This window comes from Leopardus geoffroyi, chromosome A1, assembly GCF_018350155.1.
Source record: "Leopardus geoffroyi isolate Oge1 chromosome A1, O.geoffroyi_Oge1_pat1.0, whole genome shotgun sequence".
Taxonomy (NCBI): domain Eukaryota; kingdom Metazoa; phylum Chordata; class Mammalia; order Carnivora; family Felidae; genus Leopardus; species Leopardus geoffroyi.
In genome coordinates this window covers 131,411,499-131,435,546 of record NC_059326.1, presented here as the reverse complement: position 1 = coordinate 131,435,546, position 24,048 = coordinate 131,411,499, and the positions used below count along the sequence as shown (strand labels likewise).

At 34.5% G+C, this 24,048-nt stretch overlaps 1 protein-coding gene across 3 annotated transcripts in view; it reads right to left on the bottom strand.

The window, feature by feature from the left end:
* Window positions 1–24,048, bottom strand: part of RNF180 (ring finger protein 180) — a 206,383-nt gene that overhangs the window by 156,391 nt on the left and 25,944 nt on the right. For 2 of the 3 annotated variants that reach the window (XM_045494411.1, XM_045494422.1), the window contains exon 2: window positions 21,657–21,791. The exons of the other annotated variant lie outside the window; for it this stretch is intronic. In XM_045494411.1, the coding sequence (XP_045350367.1) occupies window positions 21,657–21,791 (135 nt within the window). The remainder of the gene's footprint in view (window positions 1–21,656; window positions 21,792–24,048) is intronic. 3 annotated transcript variants of the gene reach the window in all.

The following is a 24,048-nucleotide window of genomic DNA, read 5'->3' as shown; positions in this document are numbered from 1 at the left end:
AAAGAGCGCCATTCATGACAACTTTCCTGGGCCTTTCATCTCTTATTCCATCTGTACTCTACTAATGACAGAATAAAGGAGTTGCTATATAATCTATCAAGATGCTCAAGAAAAGTACAAGAGGATGAGGGAGAAGAAGAATTGTGTAGGCAGCTGGAAAAGCCCCAACTAAATTTCAGCTGTGTTAGAACAAAAAATATTTCAAAGAGAGATACTTTTGGCTTTCTGAAATAGATATGTAAAAATAACTACGATATATAGGTGAAGCGATACACGTATCAAAAAAATGCAGGACAGAGCAGCATGGAGATGTATGACTGTTTATGACCTTAGTGAACCTTAGGCCAATTATTTTACCTCTCTGGGTTTCAGTTTCTTCACCTGTAAAATACTTCTAGATAGTTGCTAAGGTCCCTTCTGAGTATACAGAATGATATTCTATGATGACAAAAAAGAGTTGCTTGAGAATAACAGGGAAAAATAAGGCTTCTGCCCACGGACCCATTTCCAAGGTGAGATTTTTACATAGATATAGTGTTTCCAAGTTGCACAATTCTTTTTAAATTTCCCAAGCAGTTACACAACTAGATACTATAACTGGATTAACAAAATAAACAAGGAAATTACTAAACATCCTTTCTAAGTTTGTATTCATAGTGACACGAATGAAAGAAGACTGAATGTCTTTAAGAACCTTTCAATGAATAATTTACATTGTGACTTGGAACCAAGATCACCCTGAATTTCTAGGTTTAATCTCCCAAGCTGGTTCCTCTGGGCCCTATATCACTTTTCTCTTCCATTCATACATATTAAGATACTAAATGGTGGACCCATATACAAGAAAAATTTCAGTATGATGTATTTATATATCAGAAAGATCTATAAAGAAGCCATCTTAATCTAATTTCTGTCAGGCTCTTAAAAAATCATGAAGTAAATTAAAAGAGGAAAGGACAGGAGATATTGTTGTATGTTAGACCACATTTCACTATTTTGTACACTGTACACAATTGTATTTTATATATATTTATTTATTTATAATGGAGAAAAAATACTCTTCTTAAAAGGTTTCAAAATTTTCTTTTTTTTTTTTTTTAATTTTTTTTTTCAATGTTTATTTATTTTTGGGACAGAGAGAGACAGAGCATGAACGGGGTAGGGGCAGAGAGAGAGGGAGACACAGAATCGGAAACAGGCTCCAGGCTCCGAGCCATCAGCCCAGAGCCTGACGCGGGGCTCGAACTCCCGGAACCGTGAGATCGTGACCTGGCTGAAGTCGGACGCTTAACCGACTGCGCCACCCAGGCGCCCCTCAAAATTTTCTAATTCTAATGTTTTAAAAATCTACAACACAAGTAGAAAATACTTCACTGACCAATACAAAGTCTGTTGAAAAGGATTTATAGTGGGCCAAAGAGTTACTTTACAGTTCTATTAATGATGCCCAAACTTTTTTTTTTTTTTTTAATGTTTATTTATTTTTGAGACAGAGACAGAGCACGAGCAGGGGAGAGTCAGAGAGAGAGGGAGACACAGAATCAGAAACAGGCTCCAGGCTCTGAGCTGTCAGCAGAGAGCCCGACGCGGGGCTCGAACTCACAGACCGTGAGATCATGACATGAGCCGAAGTCGGACGCTTAACCGACTAAGCCACCCAGGCGCCCCAGTGATGCCTGAACTTTAATTCTGGCTAACAAAATGCAACTTACCATGTCAACAGTGAAAATAATGAGAAATAGCCAGGCAGGCCCAGGCCAAAATGAAGAACGTATTACTGAATGGAAACAAAGTGAGGAAGAGAGGAGGAGATACTATGACACACAAAGGTTTATTTTATTCTAGATTCTCATAAAACAGAAGATGGAAAAATTCAGGCAGAGCAAAGAAATTACTGGTTTCAAGGTGGTAAAGTGAGTGCATATTCCAGTTGATCCTCTCCCTCAAAACAAAAAACCAATACAAGACATTTACAAAAAGAACCCAACCGCTGAATCAGGAAATACAGATGGGGAGATTTCAATGAATCAGAAATTATGAGGAAACTGTGAAAGATTAGTGAAGAAATAAAAGCACAAGGTATCTAAGTTCCAAGTACATAATAGATGAGAACAACACAAAGAATGGTCCATGTCAAACAGGTGAAAACCAGAAACAGAAAAGGTCCTGGATAACTATCACGGGCGGTGAGTAAGTCTGTCTCCACGCAAGAGGAGTACTTGGACAAGAGAAAAATGGGGCAACATTCCAGGGTAGCTAGAGATGCCTAAAAAAGATGGAAAGCATTTGCAGCAAGTTTAGAAGATGAGCTACTGAGGACCAATGTCTATTCTTGCTAAAAATAGTACTACAGCATATGAAGAATGTGAACTAGATTTGTTTGTACTTATAACATGCATCGCTGCTACATACTCTTTGTTCTTTTAAAAAAAAGTCAGGTGAAAGAAATAAATGCATTCTGAACTATGATATTAAAAGCATATATAACCTAAAATTAGATGAGCAGTATTATGGCTTTTCTATGGAAACAAACAAAAATGGATAGAAAAAGTCCCTAAAAGGCCATGTAGTAAGTTGCTAACATTGGTTAGATTTTTTTTTTTTAAACATTTATTTATTTTTCAGACAGAAAGAGACAAAGCATGAACGGGGGAGGGTCAGAGAGAGGGAGACACAGAATCTGAAACAGGCTCCAGGCTCTGAGCTGTCAGCACAGAGCCTGACGCGGGGCTCGAACTCACAGACTGCGAGATCATGATCTGAGCTGAAGTCGGCTGCTTAACCGACTGAGCCACCCAGGTGCCCCAACATTGGTTAGATTTTAAGGAAGAAAGACCAAGGGTAGGAGTTACTAAAAGGAAACTTTAACTTTCTCGTAATTGTTTTAATGGGAGAATATATTAAATTACACTTACACGATTACAATTTTATTTAAAAATTGGTTCAAGTGAAAAGGAAATAAATTGATTATTTCTGATTCTGGCAATCCTAAAGTAAGTGGAATTAGATATGCTCTCAGCATTATAATAGATAATACTAGGGAAATATATTTTTTAAAAAATTGTATAAGACCTTGGACAAAATAAATGGCAGGACTGTGTACACTGAGAAGAGAAACATAAATGAGGGGAGCCTAAAAATCACCCTTGATCTCTGCCCTGGGGAAATTCTAGAATCTTGATGTAGGGAGGAGGAAGCCAAGAACATAGAAGAAGCCTTGCTGATAAAATGAAGATCTAAGTGTACAGAGGCTAAATAGCTAGAGTTTATAGACAATGTACTGGCAAGGAGAAGCCTACAAATAGAAAAAAATTCCAGAGAACTGCAGAGATTCCTTTAAATCTTTGGTTGAATACCAATATGAACACATGTTGGGTGAAATACCAGAGAACCAGATAAAGAAAATTTACCAAGGAAAAGACATCTGCTAGTGAACTGTAAATTTAACTATTCACACAGGGATCACAGCAAGCTGGGAAGATATTCATGCTCCAATTAGCCAGAGTAGCAAGATCTCAATGAACAGCTTGGGTATTTAGTAGATTCTAAAGAGTCCTGCCATAAGAGCAGAGCTAAATTAGCCCTAGAATAAAGCCTATTAGAAATCAACCTACAAACATTTAAAAATAGGCCTGCAAAGAATTCAAGTCAATCACTAGTAATTTATATACCTGCTAAAAACCTCTTTACAGGAAGATAATAATATTCAGACACTCAATAATATTAAAACTAAATGTCCAACTTACAAAAAAAAATTACTAGATACGTGCAAAGCAAAAATGACCCATAACCAACAGAAAAAATCAAGCAACAGAAATAAACCCAGAAAAAGGTGGAAATGACTGCATAAGCAGATAAAGACATTAAACCAGCTATTATAAATATGTTCAAGCATTAAAAGTAAAACATGAATAAAACAAAAACAGAAAAGTCTTAAAGTAACAACAAACAAATGGTATATCTAGAGATAAAAATTCTATCCAAATTAAAAATGTAACACTGTGTGTCAACTATACTCAAATAAAAACTGACAAGTAAATTTACAAATTTTAATAATTTTTAAAATAAAAAAAAAACAGTGAGAATGAAGCCCTGTAGTTCTCAGAGAGTAAAGTAAGTTTCTTTGACCAATGACTGAGTTTAGCTGTAGGTTTTTCACAGATGCCTTTTATCAAGTTGAGAAATTTTCCTTCTTCATTTTCTCAGAGTTTCTATCATGAATGGGTATTGAGTTTTATCAAATAATTTTGCCACATGTATCAAAATGTTCATTTTTTTCTTCTCTATTCTATTGATACACTGAATAATATTGATTTATGAATGCTAAACTAATTTTTATTACATAATGTGTAAATTTATTCCTAAATTGTTCATGTTTTTTGATGCTGCCATAACTGGTGTTTTACCAGTTGCTTACTGCAGTCTTCTATGGCTAGTTTAAATAGAGTTGAATTACCATACTGACCTTATAGTCTACAAACGTACTAAACTCACTCCTTGCTGGTTTTTTGTAAATTCCTTAACATTTACTAAATATATGATAATATATTACTAAATTGTACTAATGTTTTATCAAATATTTTTGAGACTATCTTCATAAGAGGTGTTGATGTGTGGATATCTTTTCTAATAGTATCTATTTTTTTCCTCTGTCCCCCTCTCTCTCTGCCCCTTCCCTGCTTCTCTCTTTCTCAAAAATAAATAAGAATGGGGAAAAAAAGAATACTTGTTTGTTTTTGGAGGGTACAGGTTTTCATCTCAAATTCATCTCCTTTAATTGATGTAGGTCTGTGCATAAAGTCTATTTTCTCTTGATTCATTTAAATAATTTGTATCTCTTTCAAGTTTTATTCCATCTAGGTTATCAAATTTTTTCATAAAATTTTTCACTACATTGTTATTATTCTTTTAAGGTCAGTGCCTCTATAATGATGTCTCTCTCTTCCCTAATATTAGTCATTTGTGTTTTATCTGTATTTTCTTGTTCACTCTAGTTAGTGACATATTAATTTCATTGTCTAAAAATATATCTTTTGATTTCATTCTATTTTCCTTTTTATTAACTTCTGACAGGTGTTAGTTCCTTCCTGTTGCTTACTTTTTTAAAAAATTTTTTTCAGGTTTTTTTCTTTTAATGTTTATTTATTTTTGAGAGAGAGACAGAGTACAAGCAGGGGAGAAGCAAAGAGAGGGGGAGACACAGAATCCAAAGCAGGCTCCAGGCTCCAAGCTCTGAGCACGCAGCCCGAAGCGGGACTTGAACTCGTGAACCACCAGATCACAACCTGAGCTGAAGTCAGACACTTAACTGACTGAGCCACCCAGACACCCCTCCTGTTGCTTACGTAAGATTTAATTTGCTCTTCTTGCTTTCTTACCAAGCTGGAAGCTTACATTATTGATTTTAGACCTTTCTTCAAATAGAAGTACTTACACTCTAAAGTTTCTTGTGACCGCTGCCTTATCTGCATCCTACAATATATGGCTTATGCATTTTCCTTTTCACTCAATTTCAAGTATTTTCTAATTTTTGTTGTGATTTCTTCTTTGACTTTAAGTTTTAAAGTATGTTTTTTAATGTGCAAATATTTGAGGATGTTTCAGATAACTTTCTGCTATTGTTTTCTGATTTAATTTCATTGTACCTCAGAGAACATATGTGGTATTACTTACTTTCTTTAAAATCTAAATAATGGTCCAACAAATGGTATATCTTGAAAAATACTACATTTGCACTTTAAACAAATACCTGTTCTGCTGTTGTTGGATATGTTTCATAAATGTCAGTTGTGTTGTCTAAATGTAATGTTTTCTTACTGAATTTCTGTCTTCTTATTCTACAGAATATGTAGAATATTCTTACTCTACAAAATATGAAGAATATTTGTTTATGAAACAAACCCTGAAATTTCCAATTATAATTATGGGTTTATACATTTACTCTTTAAATTCTCTCAGCTTTTGCTTCAAGTATTTTAAAGTTCTGATATTAGTTACATACATACTTCAAATTGTTATGCATTTCTGGCGTATTACTTACTTCACAATTATGAAAATTATCTCTTTATTTTTAATAGTATTTGTAGTTTTGAAATCTACTTTGCCTGATATTAATATAGCAATTCCAGTTCTCCTTTGATTTATGTTGGGATGATAAAAATGTGTTATTATTTCATTTTATATTTCAGTGAATTTCTTATAAAAACATATAGTTTGAAATTTGTAATTGAAGCACGTATATCACTTGCATTTAATGTTAATACCAATATGTTCAAGTTTAAATTCAGTATCTTATTTCCTATTTGTCTCATGATCTCTCTTCTGTTTTTCTTCTTTTACTTTTACTGTTGGCTCTTTAGAGCTAATTATTTCTCCTCTCCTCCTCAGTGGTTGTTCTTTTGTTTACAATATGCATCTTTAATTTATCATAGTCTTCCTTTAAATTATAATATATGACAGTATGTGCAGATTGGAAACTTATGCAGTATACTTTGATTTTTTGTTTCCTATTTTTTGTATTATTGTTTTCACACATTTAATTTTTGCATTTATCAATTACACGATAAACTGTTAACATTCTGCTTTAACAATTGTCCTTTAAGGAAAATTAAAAGGATATGTACATTTACCAACACATTTACCATTTCAAGATCACCCTATTCAGTTGTACTGATACAAATCCCATTTGATGACATTTTCCTAATACCTGAAGAACTTCCTCTGATAGTTCAAATTTACTGGTGATGAGTACTTTGAGGACATGTTTCTATGAAAAAGTTCTCATTTCACCTTCATTTGAAACATTTTATGTACTGTAAAATTACTCTGTAGTATACAGTCCCCTGGATTTTGTGAAAAGCATAGGGTAGATTATACATAACTATGATCAAGATACAAAAACAGTTCCACTATCTTCCTCAAATTCTTTCATGCTGGCCCTTCATAGTCAGTACTTTCCTCCCCACTTCCCAATCTGTTCTCCATTCCCATGATTTTATCATGCTGGCTCACCCTGTTCAAGTGGGATAGTCAGTCCAACAAACCTAAAACTTCCCCATCTTCCCCTGAATCCCAGTTCAGCTTCTCCACCTCCTCGACCAGACAGACATGTATCTAACTCTTTGATGAAGGGGTATAGTTTCTGACACATATTCACAATATCAAGAACAGAGATAATGAAAGGGGCTTAGGTTTCTATTCATATTCTAGGTTGCCAGCTTTTCCTTGCAATACCCTACTTCAAATTTATCTTCCTTTCCTAGCTCTGTCAGTCTTAGCACACACTATGTCCCGGTGTCTTACGGGTTTAGCTATCTCAGTGCTCCTGTTCCTTCTAGTTACAGTTCTGGGCCTAGCATTTTTTATGTTTTCATTTCAGTATAGACAACATATAATGCTAATTTCAGGTGTACAACACAGAGATTCAAAATGCATTATGCTATGCTACCAAAAGTGTAGCTACCATGTGTCACTGGTACACTATTATACTATCATTGATTATATTCCTTATGTTGTACCTTTTTATCCCTGTGACTTATTCATTTCATAATTGGAAGCCTGTATCTTCCACTCCCCTTCACCCATTTTGCTGTCCCACTAACCCTTCCCTCTGGCAACCATTAGTTTGTTCTGTGTATTTATGGGTCTGATTCTGCCTTTTATTTATTCATTTTTTTAATTGCACATATGAGAGAAATCATATGGTATTAGCCTTTATCAGTCTGACTTATTTTACTTAGCATAATACCCTTCAGGTCCATTCATGCTTTGGCAAATGGCAAGATCTCATCAGTCACTTCAATAAATGGTGCTGGAAAAACTGGACACTACATGCAAAAGAATGAAACTTGACCACATTGTAACACCATACACAAAAATAAGCTCAAAATGGATGGAAGACCTAAATATGACACCTAAACCCCTAAAAATCCTAGAAAAGAACACAGATAATAATTTGACATTGGCCACAGCAACTTTTTTCCAGATGTGTCTACCAAGGTAAGGGAAACAAAGCAAAACAAACAAACAAACAAACAAACAAAAAACCCAAAAAACCTATGAGACTGCATCAAAATAAAAATATTTTGCACAGTGAAGGAAACCATCAATGAAACCCAAAGGCAACCTACTGAATGGGAGACGAGATTTTCAAATGGTATATCCAATAAGGAGCTAATATCCAAAATATATAAAAAACTTATATAACTCAACACCAAAAACCTCCAAAATGATCCAATTAAAAAATGGGCAGAGGACAAATGGACATTTTTCCAAAGAAGACACCCAGATGGCCAACAGACACATAAAAAGATGCTTGACATCTATCAATAATGCAAATCAAAACCACAATGAGATATCACCTTACACCTGTCAGAATGGCTAAAATCAGAAACTCAAGAAATAACAGGTGTCGACAAAGATGTTGCAGAAAAAAGAACTCTGGTGCACTGTTAGTGCACTGTGCACTAAATTAGCACAGCCACTATGAAAAACAGTATGGAGGTTCTTCAAAAAATTAAAAATAGAAATACCATATATCCAATAATTCCACTAACGGATATTTTCCCCTTCCCTCCCTCCAAAAACAATGAAAACACTAATCTGAGCAGACAGATGTACATTTATGTTTATTGCAGCCTTATTTACAATAGCCAAGATATGGAAGCCATCTAAGTGTTGAATGATAGATGACTGGATAAAGCTGTGGTGTATATAAACAATTCACTCTTTTCTATGCCACATTGTATTGATGTTCCAAGTTAGCAGAGTATGGCAAGAAAAAGAAAAGAGACACACAGATTAAAAATAAACAAAATAACAAAATACAACTTCACACCCACTAGGATGGCTAATAAAAAAAATATTAAAATAAAAAGTACATAAGCGTAGGTGAGGACATGGAAAAATGGAACCCTCAAACATTTGCAGTGGGAATGTAAAATGGTGCAGCCACTGTGTAAACAAACTTTGTTGTTTCTCAGTAAGTTAAACAGAATTCCCAATTTACTTATCGAGTCTACTCCTGGGTGTATACCTACAATAATTGAAAATAGGTGTTTAAACAAAAACTTGTACACATATGTTCTTACCAGAACTAATAACAATAATCAAAAGGTGGACGCAACCCATGTATCCATCAACTGATTAATGTATAAGCAAAATGAGGTATATCCATAAAATGAAATATTGTTCAGCTTCAACAGAAATAAAATAGTTATACATGCTATTACGTGGATAAATCTTGATAACATAATGCTGGTAAAAGAAGCCAGACACAAAAAGCTACATAGTGTCTGATTCCATTTGCATGTAATATTCATATCTACAGACATAAATCAGATTAGTAGTTGCCTGGGCTTTGGGGGAAGGAGAAATGGAGAGTGACAGCTTAATGACTATGGGCTTTCCTCTTGGGAGGATGAAAATGTTCTAGAATTAGACAGTGATGATGGATGCACAACACTGCAAATGTACTAAATATCCCTAGTGGTAAATTTTATGCTATGTATATTTTAGTACAATTTCTAAAAAAGAACATAGTAACTTTTTTATTCACAGTCAGTATACTATGAAAAATACTAAGGAATTCACCAAAAAAGCTGCCTAAAAATCTGCATAATTTCAGTATACAACATCAACATACAAATTTCTGTATATCACATTTCTGTATATTAACAACAAATAAAAAGTGAAAATGTTTAAAGTGTCACTTACAATAGCATAAAAAAACATGAACTACGTAAGTATAAATTTGACACAACATAATTAAGACCTGTCCACTGAAAACTACAAAATACTATACAAAGAAATTAAAGAAGACCTAATTAAACTAAGGAATATACCATGAAGGCTCAATGTTTTCAAGATCTCAATTCTTCCCAGATTAATCCACAGATTCACCACAATCGTACTCAAAATCCCAGAAGATCTATTTATTAAAATTGATGGATTATAAAATTTATGTGAAAATGAAAATTGACCTAAAACACCCTAACAAATTCTGCAACAGAAGAAGAAAGGTAAAGGCCATACACTATCTAATCTCACCAGTTATTAGATCAATGGAATGGAATCCAAAAATAGACCTGTATATAGAGTCAATTTATTTTTGATGAATATTTCAAAGTAATGAGAAAAGATCTATTTTTCAATAATTGGTGATGGAACAACTGAGGTTAAAAGAAAACCAAAAAACCAAAACAAAAAACCTTGATGCTTACCATACACCACACACAAAAATAACTCAAAATGGATCAGAGTTCTAAAAAGTAAAGCTGTAACTGTAAAGTGTCTAGAAGAAAACAGAGGAGAAAACCTTTGAAACCCTGTGATAGGAAAAGGATTCTGAGAACACAAAAACACAAACCATAGAGAAGAGGATATGATAAACTGGACTTCATCAAAATGAAAACAATCTACTGTTTGAAGGTGTCACTAAGAAAATGAAAACATAAACCTATACCTGACAAGAACTTTTTAGCCAGAATATGTATGTAAAAAAAAACCTCTTACAACCAAGTAAGAAGAAAACGTAATTAAAAAATAAATGAGTGCAGATTTTTTTTTCAATATATGAAATTTATTGTCAAATTGGTTTCCATACTAAATGAGTGCAGATTTTAACAGACACTTCACAGAGGGAGATATACTAGTGCTCAAAACCACATGAAAAAGGCAGAACATCATTAGCCCCTGGAGAAATGCAAATTCAAAGCACAATGATACCACTGCACATTTATTAAAAAAGCTAAAAAAGAAGAAAAAGAGGAGGAGGATGAAGAAGAGGAGAAGGAAAAAAGGAACCAGCAATCTCAGTACTGACAAAGAGCAAATGAAAATCTTATACATTGCCAGTGGGAATGGCAAATGGCAAAGTCATTTTAGAAAACCATTTGTCAGTTTCTTAAAAAGCTATGCCTACACTTACCACAAGACCTAGTAATTCCTAGCAATAATCAAGAAATATGAAAATATATGTCTACGTAAAGATTTGCATATAGATGTTCATAGCAACTTTATTATAGCTCAAAACTGCAAACCTCCTAAACGTCCCAAAACAACTATGGCATCCCTACAGTAAACAACTATAGGATCCATATAACAGAGAATATTCAGTAATAAAAAGAAATCAACTACTGATAGATGTGGTAACATAAATCAACCTCAAAAACTTATCCTGAGCATAAAAAAACTATATATGAAAGAATATACTCATATTCTCTCTCTAAATATATACGCATATATATTTGTGTATGTGTATATATGTGTACTTTCTACACATATAGCTTCCGTGTGTGTTTGTGTATAATATATATATATATATATTATATAGTTTCTCTCTACACATAATTTCTATATATAGAAACTCTGGAAAAGACTGAATACTGTACACGTTGGCTGCAGGTACATGAATACGTATACATTTGTCAAAACTTATTCAAGTGTGCATTTCATTACATGTAAGTTACACCCAAATAAAACTGATTTTAAAAAATGTGAAAGTGGGGCGCCTGGGTGGTGCAGTCGGTTAAGCGTCCGACTTCAGCCAGGTCACCATCTCGCGGTCCGTGAGTTCGAGCCCCGCGTCAGGCTCTGGGCTGATGGCTCGGAGCCTGGAGCCTGTTTCCGATTCTGTGTCTCCCTCTCTCTCTGCCCCTCCCCCGTTCATGCTCTGTCTCTCTCTGTCCCAAAAATAAATAAAACGTTGAAAACTGTTGTAACCCTCTATTAAAAAAAAAAATGTGAAAGTATCCTTAAGAAAAGTTATTAAGAAACACTTGTGAATCATACAATTTTGTTGGTAAGCTTCATAGGACATATACTACCCTAGTCCTCTCTGTATCTTCAGATAAAAAGACAGCCCCTCAAATACAACAGGCACTTACTAAATGCTTGATGAATGAAAGAAAGCCTATTCTGTGCTCAATTTTTTAGAATTTTCACTGCAGTTATTACCTTTACTTTTCCGAGCCCTATAGTTTTTAAAGTAGTTCCTTCAAACTACTGAAGACTGACACAAATGTGCAAAGATAGTGTGCCCGTTTTCCCTTTCTGTATTCTTAAAGAAAATACATTTAAGAACGTGAATTCTTAACAATTTGATCATATATGAGCCAAGGCTCATCATAACAAATTTAAGTGGACTATACAAATCTGTTTATTAAAGAACTTTGGGAAACTATTTGGAAGTGACTCCATAAAAATAAGTAGTCTAGCTTTACCTAAATATTTTTGCCTTAGAAACAAAATGAAATTAAGGATGACATTTTTGTAGAAAATAATTAATCTCACAAACATCCATACTCAAACACATTAGCCCCTTACATTAGGAGCTGAGAGTTCTTCAGAGTAGTCTAAATGCAATGAATTCTTTAAAAAGCTGTTATCAAGAATACAAATTCGAATAGACAAAGTCATCTTTACTTTGTTATTAGATCCAGAACTACCCTTCTGACTTTTCAAGATTCTGTCTATATATGAACTAAGTAAATAATTCTACATTGGTACAATAAACAGTAGGATATTAATGTCAAAGTAAGAAATGGCTATCGACCTATCAATATTTATTTCATGATTACTAGACCCAGTGTTGACCATAAAAAGGGAGTAAAAATTTATATGTAATATATAAATGCATATATATACATATATAAATATTTATATATATATGAATGCATGCCAGAGACTATGCTAGGTACTTTAAATTTATTGTCTTGTTTGTTTATTTCATTGTGAGTATTCCATTAATTTAATCATAAAGTGATTATGATATTTAATCCCCTAAGATTGACCACGATAACTAAGAAACCACCATCGACTACAAACTGTAGAGATGCTTTATGAATATTTGTGTGAGAATAAATTGGGAGTCATAATTCTAGGTAGGTAAAAGATATTTTAAAAGGTACTTATGTTTACTGGCTCACTAACATTTATACTGTGTTTACTATGCCCAGGCATTGTTTTAAGGATTTTTACTACTTTACAGATAAGGAAATTGAGACAAGAGAAATTAAGTGACTTTTATGTAACTTGTCCAAAGTCACATATTAAGTAGTAAAGCAAGGATTTCCATCAGGCAGTCAGGCTTCAATACTCCTGTCCTGAGTCACTAAGTTTCCATTGTTACTTCCTGCATGTAATAAATACTATTGTTTTCAGGGCAATCAACTTTCCGTTGTCTTTAGCATAAGTATGTTTTAAGGTGATACTACTTTTCCTGAGCCTTAGAAAAAAACAAAACAAAACAAAAAAAACCTGAGGCATAATTTATTTTTAAGTTAACCAAAACCATTACACTAACTTATATAAGAGGAAAGGTAGATTTAGAAAAAATTCTACAGTTTCTTCTGATATGGGACCCCCCAACCTGACCTTTATTTGAGAACTGTTAGTATAAACCAAGCACACGTTTTTCTCTAAATAGTTGAGTTAAACCACAGTTTCATGCCAAGAGAAACAAAAGGAAAATTGGTTACAGCAACTGATACAGGTGAGAGGAATGTAAAGGCTGGATAAAGACTATATAGTGTTCTGTTTCCTCTTCAGAAAACTTAGAAAGGACCAAGAAAGCCAGTGTAAACAAAGAAGCCTCAATTATAAATAATGAGACTGCCAACTACTTCACCTGTACTTATACACACAGTCCTAGAAAATATATATATTATTCATGATATTTACTTCCAATATAGACTTATCGGTAAAGTAGGACATATCATAAAATATTATGTTTAGTTTATAAATCTACAATCATCTAATTTTTTAAAAAGCATACAAGTTTATATGATAAGACAAGTTCTAATGAACGTATTTTAAGACAAATGACAAAATGGAAGGATTCCAATTTCAGGAATTTAATGCCTTTCAAGTAATGGCATGAGATGTTATCTCCTAGAAAAAAATCAAACTGAATATTAGAAAAACTGTATTACTAGGACTTAATAAAACCTTACTAGACAGTTTTCTCATGTCTCAAATTTATACATGAGGAAAGAATGAAAAGTTAACAGCTAATTTCACTTAATGCTGTCAGAAAAATGTTGACAAAATATTTCATAAATGAAATAATTAGTTTCAAGCAGCAGGGGGAGCTAAGGCATTGTTAATTTGTGCTTTAAGGGTAGGGAATGTTTCTTGTTGCTGTATATACAGAGAACTTCATTTAATTTTAAAATTATAAATTTTATGTGTTATCTTTTTATCATTTAATGATCTTTACGATGCTAATCAAGCAGAACAGGTTAAATGTAAAAAGTTGACATAGACAATTTAATATTCCAAGATGTTTTGAAAAATGTTCAACATTTGGCATTTCCAATGTTAGCAGTAATATTCCCTCAGCTAATTTATTAAAAGTGAGCCAACTATACACTTAACTATTACTGCTATAAACACAAGGAAAAGACAGAGTAACAAACATGTCACTTACATTAACATTATTAACTGAATATTTAAAGTGTTACAAAAGTAAAAGAACCAAATTCTATTACACTGCCCTTTGTTTCTTATTTGGACTCTGAGAAGATACTTCAGGGTGAAAAAAACATTTTTCTTTTAACTCAAAAGGTCGGAATGAATGAAAAAAAATATTAAAAGACTCACTTAAGGGCAGTCTCCCCACATCTGTTGTTGCCTAACTTTCTAAAAATTCACTCTTCACACAATAGCCAAAATGATCTTTTTAAAATTCAGTGGTCATATCACTTCTTTTCAGTAACTTTCCAGCTCTTACAATAAAAATCAAAGTCCTTAATTTGGCTTACAAGACCATAAATGATCTAACTGGTAACTTGTTTTTCTTGCCTCAAATCTTGCCAAAACTTCCTCTTGCTCTCTCAACTCCAATCATGGAAATCTTCTAGTTTCATGGATACACCACATTCTCTCCAACATAGGTCTTTGAACATGCTGGTCTTAAAGTTTAGAATGTTCTACCTTCCTGTTACAAGCAGTTTCAATTCTGTCTACATACTGTTCTTATCGTTCCCAATACTTTTTCTTCTCGCCACTTACATGGCCAATAAATATTTACGATTGACCACTATCCTGAAACCTTCACAAGGACAAGGCATCTCTTTCTTCTTGTTTGAATTTCCAGTGTCTATTACATGAACTATTTGTTATGTCTTACTCGGTTTGAGTTGCCACAACAAAATACCACACAGCTCATGTGGCCTAAACAGAAGACATTTATTCCTCACACTTCTGGCGGCTAGAAATCTGAGATCAAACTGGCAGGCAGCATGCTCAGATAGGAGTAAGAACTCTCTTCTCAGCTTGTAGATGACTGCCTTCTAACTGTGGCCTCACATGGTGGACATAAAGAGACATCTCTCTCCTCTTCTTATAGGGCCACAGTCTTTTCAGGCTAGGGCCCCATCCTTAAGATCTCATTTAGGGGCGCCTGGGTGGCGCAGTCAGTTAAGCGTCCGACTTCAGCCAGGTCACGATCTCGCGGTCCGTGAGTTCGAGCCCCGCGTCGGGCTCTGGGCTGATGGCTCAGAGCCTGGAGCCTGTTTCCGATTCTGTGTCTCCCTCTCTCTCTGCCCCTCCCCCGTTCATGCTCTGTCTCTCTCTGTCCCAAAAATAAATAAACGTTGAAAAAAAAAAAAAAAAAAGATCTCATTTAAATCCTAATTATCTCCTGAAGACGTATCTCCAGATAGTCATACTGGGTAATAAGACTTCAAAATGAACTTGTACAGAGGACTCCATGAAGTCTGTAGCATGTGGAAACTGAGTATGAAGTATCTGCTGACACTAAGGGAACATAAAAAGATTTAAAATGTAATAAACAATATAAATATGATTTATTTCAATATGATAGCCATTGAAGGAAAGATATCCTAAGATTAATAAAGTCAGAGGGAAAATGAGCAAAATATGTAGCCACAAAAAGGTGGAAGAGTTGTGTAATCCAATAATCAACACTCAGTGATTACGTTATTGCCACCTTGGTGCTGGCAATGGTGTTTTAAAGCTGAAACACTTCACAGAATGTAGCTCAAAAAGAGTCAGACTTTTTCAGTTATAATGCTTTTAAGTGTTGGATTATTCCTCAGTCCCCATTTTCCTCAACTCACTAGAAGCTGGTACTTGTCGCCACAACTCTCTCAACTATAATGGACACTGACCAATGATCTCCTCTTTGCTAAAGCCAATGTACACTGTTAATTGTCATGCAGGGTCTCTACACATGACCAGTTTGTCTGCCACCTCTACACAAACCTTGGGGGCACCTTTTACAGACCAGCACCCTCTGGAATTGTGCAGTGCACAACCTGTACTTTGAAGCCAGTGTCTGTTCTTCGCTATCTCCCCACAATACCCAGTGCTATTAGCCAATCTCTCTTCCTAGAAAACATCCATCCTTTGAATTCTGTTAACACTATATCCTGATTTTCAGTCCTACCTTTCTTGCTACTCTTTTTTTCTACTCTGTGAGCTTCATTTTTTCCATCCATCCTTTAAATACCCTTAGACCCTCTTCTCTCTTACTCCATTCACACTCAGCATGGGGAGCTCACCTACTGTCATAGCTGCACTCTCCACTTGTATGCTAATGACTCCCAAATCCACATTTTTATGCAGATGTTCTCAATCCCACAACCTCAGAAAATCCTAGAAATCTCTATTGGAATGTTCTATAGACCATATAAACTCAACATGTCCAAACTGTATCATCAAAGCTGACTAAAAAACTAAAACTGAGGACACCATCCCTAGCCACTGGCAAAGACTTCACAAATGGAGGGCATTTCTGTCATTTTATTTTTATGTTTTTAGGGTTTTTGTTATTTTGCTTTTGGTTCTTACTCATATTTCATGTGCTGCAGCCCTAAAGGGTAGGGTAGGAGCCCCTTTTCTCCACGTGGGCATTGCAGACTGCCTCCAAATTCCACTCTAAATTCCCTGGTGCATGCCTTCCTACGTGCTGGTGGCTGGAAAACTAACGTTCAAATGGCCCGGATTCCCTTACAGCTCAAGTTCCACATATACCTAGCTTCCACCAAGCTGATATACCCAATCACTATTAGGAAAGATACGTGATGACTGCATTTATGCTTTGTTTTGAAGGTATTTGACTATTCTGCAGCACAAGTTACTGTGATCCCAGTATCCAGTTTTTAGTTTTGTGGGGGCTGAGAGGCAGAGCGTAACCTCCATTTCCTGGCATTGGACAGGGCTAAAGAAGTGTGGTTCTCAAGCCAAAAGCTATGGACTTTAGGTTCTGTCTCCCTAGGTTCTTAATCTTCTAGGTTGTTCTGAAGGCCATTTCACATCTGTGTGGGGTAATGAAGACAGGAGACAGAATCTGAGGTTTGCTCAGGGTGAGGAGATTCTAAAGGGGAACGCCTACATAAAGTTGGGCTATAACCTCGGTTTAAGAGTGAACAAGCAATAAATCTGTTGCTCAGAGGAACACAGAAGAAAACTTGCTAATGTCAACGTGAAAGGAAAGGGAAAAAAAAAAATCTTCCCCTGAGGGCAGAGAAGTATTTCTTAAACAAAAAGTACAAAACATAAAGGAGATGATTAGTAAGTTCAACTACAGTATATTGTGAATTTCTGTTCATGAAAAGATACCACGAAGAGTGAAATACAACTTCTACAAACTGGCAAAAGATATTTAGAATAAAAAAACAGAGTATTCGTATTTAGAATACACATAGAACTTTCAAAAACTGAAGCAAAAGCACCTAAAAACAGGCAGAAAAGAAGACATTTTACAGAAAAGACAAATGGCCTCGGAGATGACATGTTAAATGCTGGCAAGGATGTGGAGTGACAGCAATGCTAAACCATTGCTCATGGCACTGTCATCTGAAAAAAGTTTAGCGCCTCCCAGTGAGGTTGGAATATGCACATACCGTAGGATGCTGTGACTTTATTCTTAGAAATACACTCCTGCAAACTGGCAAAAGATATTTACAACAGAAAATATCTGTGTCAAGACGTGTAGAAGAAAGCTCATAACAGCACTGTTTTTAAAAACAAAACAAGATAAAACTCAAATTATCAAAGGTGGAATGAATTACACCAGAATACTGCATTACGCAAAAGTGAACATAAGTGGTAGTTATACTGAACGTGATAATTTAAGTAAAATCAACAATTTCTGGAAGAACACCTACTTACAGTGTGATTTCATTTACAGAAATTAAGACAACACAACACTTCCAGAAATAAACACAGTTTATTTTATACCCATGTTTTTAATTGTAGTTTAATAGGCAATAAAGATAATAGGTAACAAATTTAGCATTCTTTCAGCATAGCATCTGATAAAATTATGTTCAGATTCCAGTATTTTATTTTATAATTTACTTTAATTAAAACAGATCTTTTATTCACCTTCAATATTTTTATGAAATGTTTCCATTTAAAAATGTAAAGTGTTTCTATAATTTAAAGAAAGACTGAAAAAGAAGCTAAAACCAATATACCCACTACCCAGTTTAGTAAAGACAAACACGATTACCACTTTAGAAGCCCCATCAGGACCCCTGATTACATATTCCTCCTTTCTCCAGACTTAACAATGATACTGACTTATTCCTAAGCCTAGCTTTTAATAGATGTTACATATGTAGGTGGTATTTTACATGCATATTAGATATTTTAATATATTTTATTTTACATAAACAATGAATATATATTTTTATAAATATGTATTGAATATAAATTATTTTATATAAATATAACAGTTTCAATAGTTTTATGTGTGTGTATATATGCTTATATATACACATGTGTGTGTGTATGTATATATATATATATTTTATTTTAAATATAAAGCTACAGAGACGAACAACGGATCGGTAGTTGCCTGGGGCTGGGCATGGGTGCAGGCAAATAGGCCTGAGGAAACTTTCCGGGGTAACGGCAAGGTTTTAAAACTGTACTGTAGTTGGTGGTTGCCCAACACAAATATTTACTGAAAATCATTTAATCATATTCTTACAATGGGTGAACTTTATGGTTTACAAGCATGTGTGGGTGTAGTTTTTTTTCTCCTTCTGGGAAGCCTTCCATGACTAGCCCAGGCAGCAGTTTGTTCACATCTCTGTTACTGTACTTATCAAATCAATCTACACCACTTGACCTGTTTTGAACTAGAGTCTAAAGCTCCTAAAAAATAATAATAAAATGAAACAAAGCTCCTAGAAGACAAGAATATGTTTTGTATTCCGTACCAGTTTCTTCCACAACCCATCCCAATACATCCTAAAGTAGCACCCAGAATTTTCTCGCTCATTAAATAACTGTTAAAGGAATTAATGACTGGGAGTTCTGCAGGTAAATGGAAGTAGCAGCCACTCTATTGACAAAGTGTAAAACTGCATGATACCCTGAGGGAGGAGCCAAAGCAGCAAAGTGAGTGTGGAGTTTAGAGTACTCCCTTTGGACCCTCAATGTCAGGTCCAAGTGTAGCTGCACTGCTTAGAAAAAGTACAAACTGGAGCAAATTATTTAATTGTCTGTGCCTCAGTTTCCTTATCTATGAAATGGAAATTATCTTCCTCAAGACAATCTATTCTTATAAACTATCAACAATAAATAATACAAAACATTTATAACAATGCCTGACCAATAAACACAAAAAAGGTACTTGACATCAGTATTCAGTAAGGAAATGCAAAAATGCAAATTAAAATTATAATGATATACCAATATACATCTAGCAGAATGGCTAAAATTACAATCTGAAAATACCAAGTGTTGACAAAGATGTAGAACTGGAATCGTCATCCTTGTTGTTGAAAATTAATATTCACCCTAGAAAACTAGTAGCAGTTTCTTAAAAAAAAATATTAAAACATACCCACTCTAATGATTCAGGAAGGAATACTGACCAATGAAGTTTGGGAAGATGCAGCCTGGAACATGAGTGAAGGGAGCTGTGACTAACTTTCTAGCAGAACCCTGGAAAGCTCCCTAATTTAGATTCTGAATGATGAAAAAAAGCAGGCATGAGAAGGCCTAGTTACTGCCTTTTAGGATTACAGTTGAGATCTGTAAGCCTGTAAAGTGAATTAATATTTGTAAAGCATTTGGAAACAATGCCTGACATAGCATGTTATACTAGTGTTTGTTAAATAGATTTAAAAAAAAAAACCTAATCTGTGCCCCCCAGAATTCATTCCTACACATACACCAGAAAATACATATCAAACACAAGCACAGAAAGTTTTTTACAAAAATACTGACAGTTTTATTCATAACCCAAAACTAAAAATTCAAATGCCCATTCACAGAAAAAAATAATAAATTGTGGTATATTCATCAATAGCATATACTCAGTAAAAAACAATAACAACAAACTACAAACACAAAACACGAATGAATGTCTAAAACATAATGCCGAACAAAATAAGTCAGGTACAAACGAATACATACTGTCTGATTCTATGTGAATGAATCAAGGTTAAGAACAAGCAAAACTATCTATGGTGATAAACATCAAAATAGTAATTGTACTGTGAGAAGGAGAGGAGAGAATTGGCTGGAAAAGGGCAAGAGAACTTTCTGGAATGATGGAAATGTAGACCTTGATCTGATTCATGGCAGGACTGAAAAATTTATGAAGTTGCATACTTAATTTTTTTTTTTACTCTAGGTAAATTATACCCAACAAAATACTCTTAGCATGACCAGTTTTTCTTTCCCAATTAAAATGCTTTGTCAGTTTTTAAAAAGTATCTGTTATGTAGTTAAGTATGTAAACCAAAATGATCTACTCTTATCAGTTCCAGTTGGCTAATTTGTTAGACTTATGAGGAAATAATCATAATTACACATGGCTGAGGCAAAAAAAAAAAGAAAGAAAAAGAAAGAAAGAAAGAAAAAAGAAAACTAACAAAAACCCAAACCTGAGTATCTCTTGAAGAAGGAGAAGTGAATAATGACAGGTGATTACAGCCACTCTCTTTGTTGAAAGGAGAACTTCCTATAAAGACTATGGATTATGATCTAGTTTGCACCTCTTTCATACTGCCTCTTTCATAATGCTCTTAGAGAAGTTTAGGGCTTTTAGTTTTGTTGCTTAAAAAGCCTTTATTTTTGCCAGGATGACCAGTTAAATGCTTTTAAATATTATTCAGGTTTTCCTACTGACTCTGAATTACACATGAACTTCCTAGGCCCATACTGAATATTAAACACATACACGCATACACACACACGTGTGTGTGTATGTGTGTGTATGCGTGTGTGTATGTGTGTACATATATATATATACACTATATACACAGTTATATATATATAAAACTTATTTTATTTTATATACACACTATATATATACACACACAATAAAATAAGTTTTCCATTTCTCACTAGGATCTTGAATTTAATTTTGTGATGATGACTAAGGTTCATTCATAGTGGGAATAAGAAAAACACTATTATCTTCAACTTACATCTATGATACTGCACTTAAAATTTTAAGGGCATGTTAATGTCAGCAGCTAAAAATAAAATTAATTTTAACTGTGGAAGATGGGAAGCCTTCTGAATAGCACTTTGAAAATGTTTTCAGTGGTGAGGGAAAAGAACATAAAAGAAGTGAAGCCAGGTGTTAAGGGATAGGTGTGCACCTGTGGGCGTGCTCGCGGCATTTGTATACTAGGAAATAGTTCGAAGTTTGGAGTACTCACCGTAATCACTTGATTCTCAAGATATCTCGTTAAACAACCAGAACTTGCTATACATTTTCTACATTTCCAACAACGAAGAATACTTATGTCTTCTTGATTGTGATTTTTAGTTATCAATTCTTCATTTCTTTTCATCTGTGGGAAAATGAATGCATTTTTTCAATGCTGAACTGTGTCAGAATAAACTTGAGTTTCTAAACCCTTACCACCACATCAGCTACATGTGGAGCAGAAGAAAAATAATTCTTATTTGCTGAGGTACCTACTACCAGGTCTCGGGCTAGGGACACTCTATAAACTATGTCCTGGATAGAAAATTCAATTATGATGATGATGAATTTTGTTAGTGACTACCAGCTTATTTTATTTTTGCAGAACATTTTATGTCTTTTTCTTTCCATCTTTCTCTCACTAAAAGTCATAAAAAGCAACTTCTAAAGGGTCAATTAAATAAGTTACTGCGGTGGCCTTAGAAGAGCCATAAAAAAGAACTACAAATATTCTTCTAAATAGGAAGTTTAAATAACCACAGCATTAAATTTTAAACATAATAGAATTTGAGTTGTAGTTAATTATATGATAAGAGTAAGTACTTTCTTTAAATTGATGGCAAAAATTCTTTATGCTAAATGCAGTAATTTCTTTAAAATATTGTACTCAGTGGAACAGTTATTATACTACATCTTGTGGTGTATGTAGTCAAACAAAAAAACTTGGAGAATCACCCTACCAACTTTGTAGTCTTATTTTTATACCTGAGATTTTATGTAAATACTGTAAATTAGAGCAATTTGGCAGAAAAATTTCACACTAATAATTCCAAAATATGTGCAGTATATTTAATAACGGGCCTGGTAACTATTCATTAGAAAGAAAGGAAATGTAATTTATTAAGGTATCCACAAGGGACTGACTAGTTCCCTGGCCACATTTCCTCATTTGTTAGCTCTTTCATTTTTCATTCATTCCTCAACATTTCCTGACAGCTAACCAAATGCCACACAAACTCTGGGGACAAGAAGTTGAGTAAAACTTATTTTGTGTCACAAATGTACTCACTGGGTAGAAAACTGATCAAAGTAATGAATAGTTTTCTACTATAGCTCATTATAATCACTTGGGAAACTTTAAAAAATGATGCCTACGCCCCAGTCATAGAAATTTTGACTTATTAGGACATGGGGAGGGAGTTAGGAGTGGGTAAAGTTTCCCAAGGGACCCTACAGTCAGGGTGGTCCTATGGTCAGGGTGATCCTATGGTCAGATCCTACGGTCAGGGTGAAGACAGACACGTATTATACAAACAATTAACTAAACTGCAAGACTTAAGGACTATAAAAGAGAGAATTCTGATACACTTTCACCAAACTGAAAGGATTTAAGGAACTGCCTGGGAGGGCACAGCATGACCCTCTTACAGCCAATCTAGCTCCTCCAACCTTCAGGTAGCTAGATCCCGTTCTGTCTCCACCAACAACCGCACAGACCATCTTAGTCCACTTGACTACTCTAGGTCCTCAACAATCTTAATAATACGGTATTTGCAAATGTCTCATCTCCTCCTGCCTTTTTCGTTGTTGAAACCCTCTCCTTTACTTCTTTGGCACTCCTTTCTTTGCTCTAGATCCTTCTAAGTGTCTTAAATCCTCATCTCCCTTTTTAAACACCAGTGGTTCTCAGCCAGGAGTGGAGACAGCAGGGAGGGGTCCTATCAGAATCAGAATCAACGATGGAGAAACTCCCTATCTATGTTCCTCCTCTCCTTGAGATCCACATGCCTCCCTATTTTTCCATCCTTTTCTCCAAGTGTCAAGATTTTCCATGCTTTCTTGGGGTGCAAGTATGCAGTTAGGAAAAACCCTGTAGGTGAGTCTAATAAGTCTTTGTTGAGAATTACTGAAAATTACAGTGTGACAACTCTTCCATCAATGATTTATAAATCTATATATCTAATTTTTATCTTATTCCAAAGCTCTAGAGCAGTAACTTCAATTTCCAGATGTCAACTGCACATCTCTGTATGAATCTCTCTCACGGCCTTTGTAGTGACTGTTTGTTGTCTAGGTCTGCGCTACCCTATACGGTAGCCACTAATCAGGTGTATTACTGAGCACTTCAAATATGGCTAATTTCAACTGAGATGTGAAGTACAAACTACACACTGGATTTGGAATACTTCGAAGGAAAAAAAAGCTAATACCAATCATTAAATACCAATCGTTTTAGATTAATTTCATGTTTGTAACAATTCATTTCACTTGTTTCTTTTTACTTTGATTTGGCTACCAGAATTTTTATTTATTTATTTATTTTTTTAAATTTTTTTTTTTCAACGTTTATTTATTTTTGGGACAGAGAGAGACAGAGCATGAACGGGGGAGGGGCAGAGAGA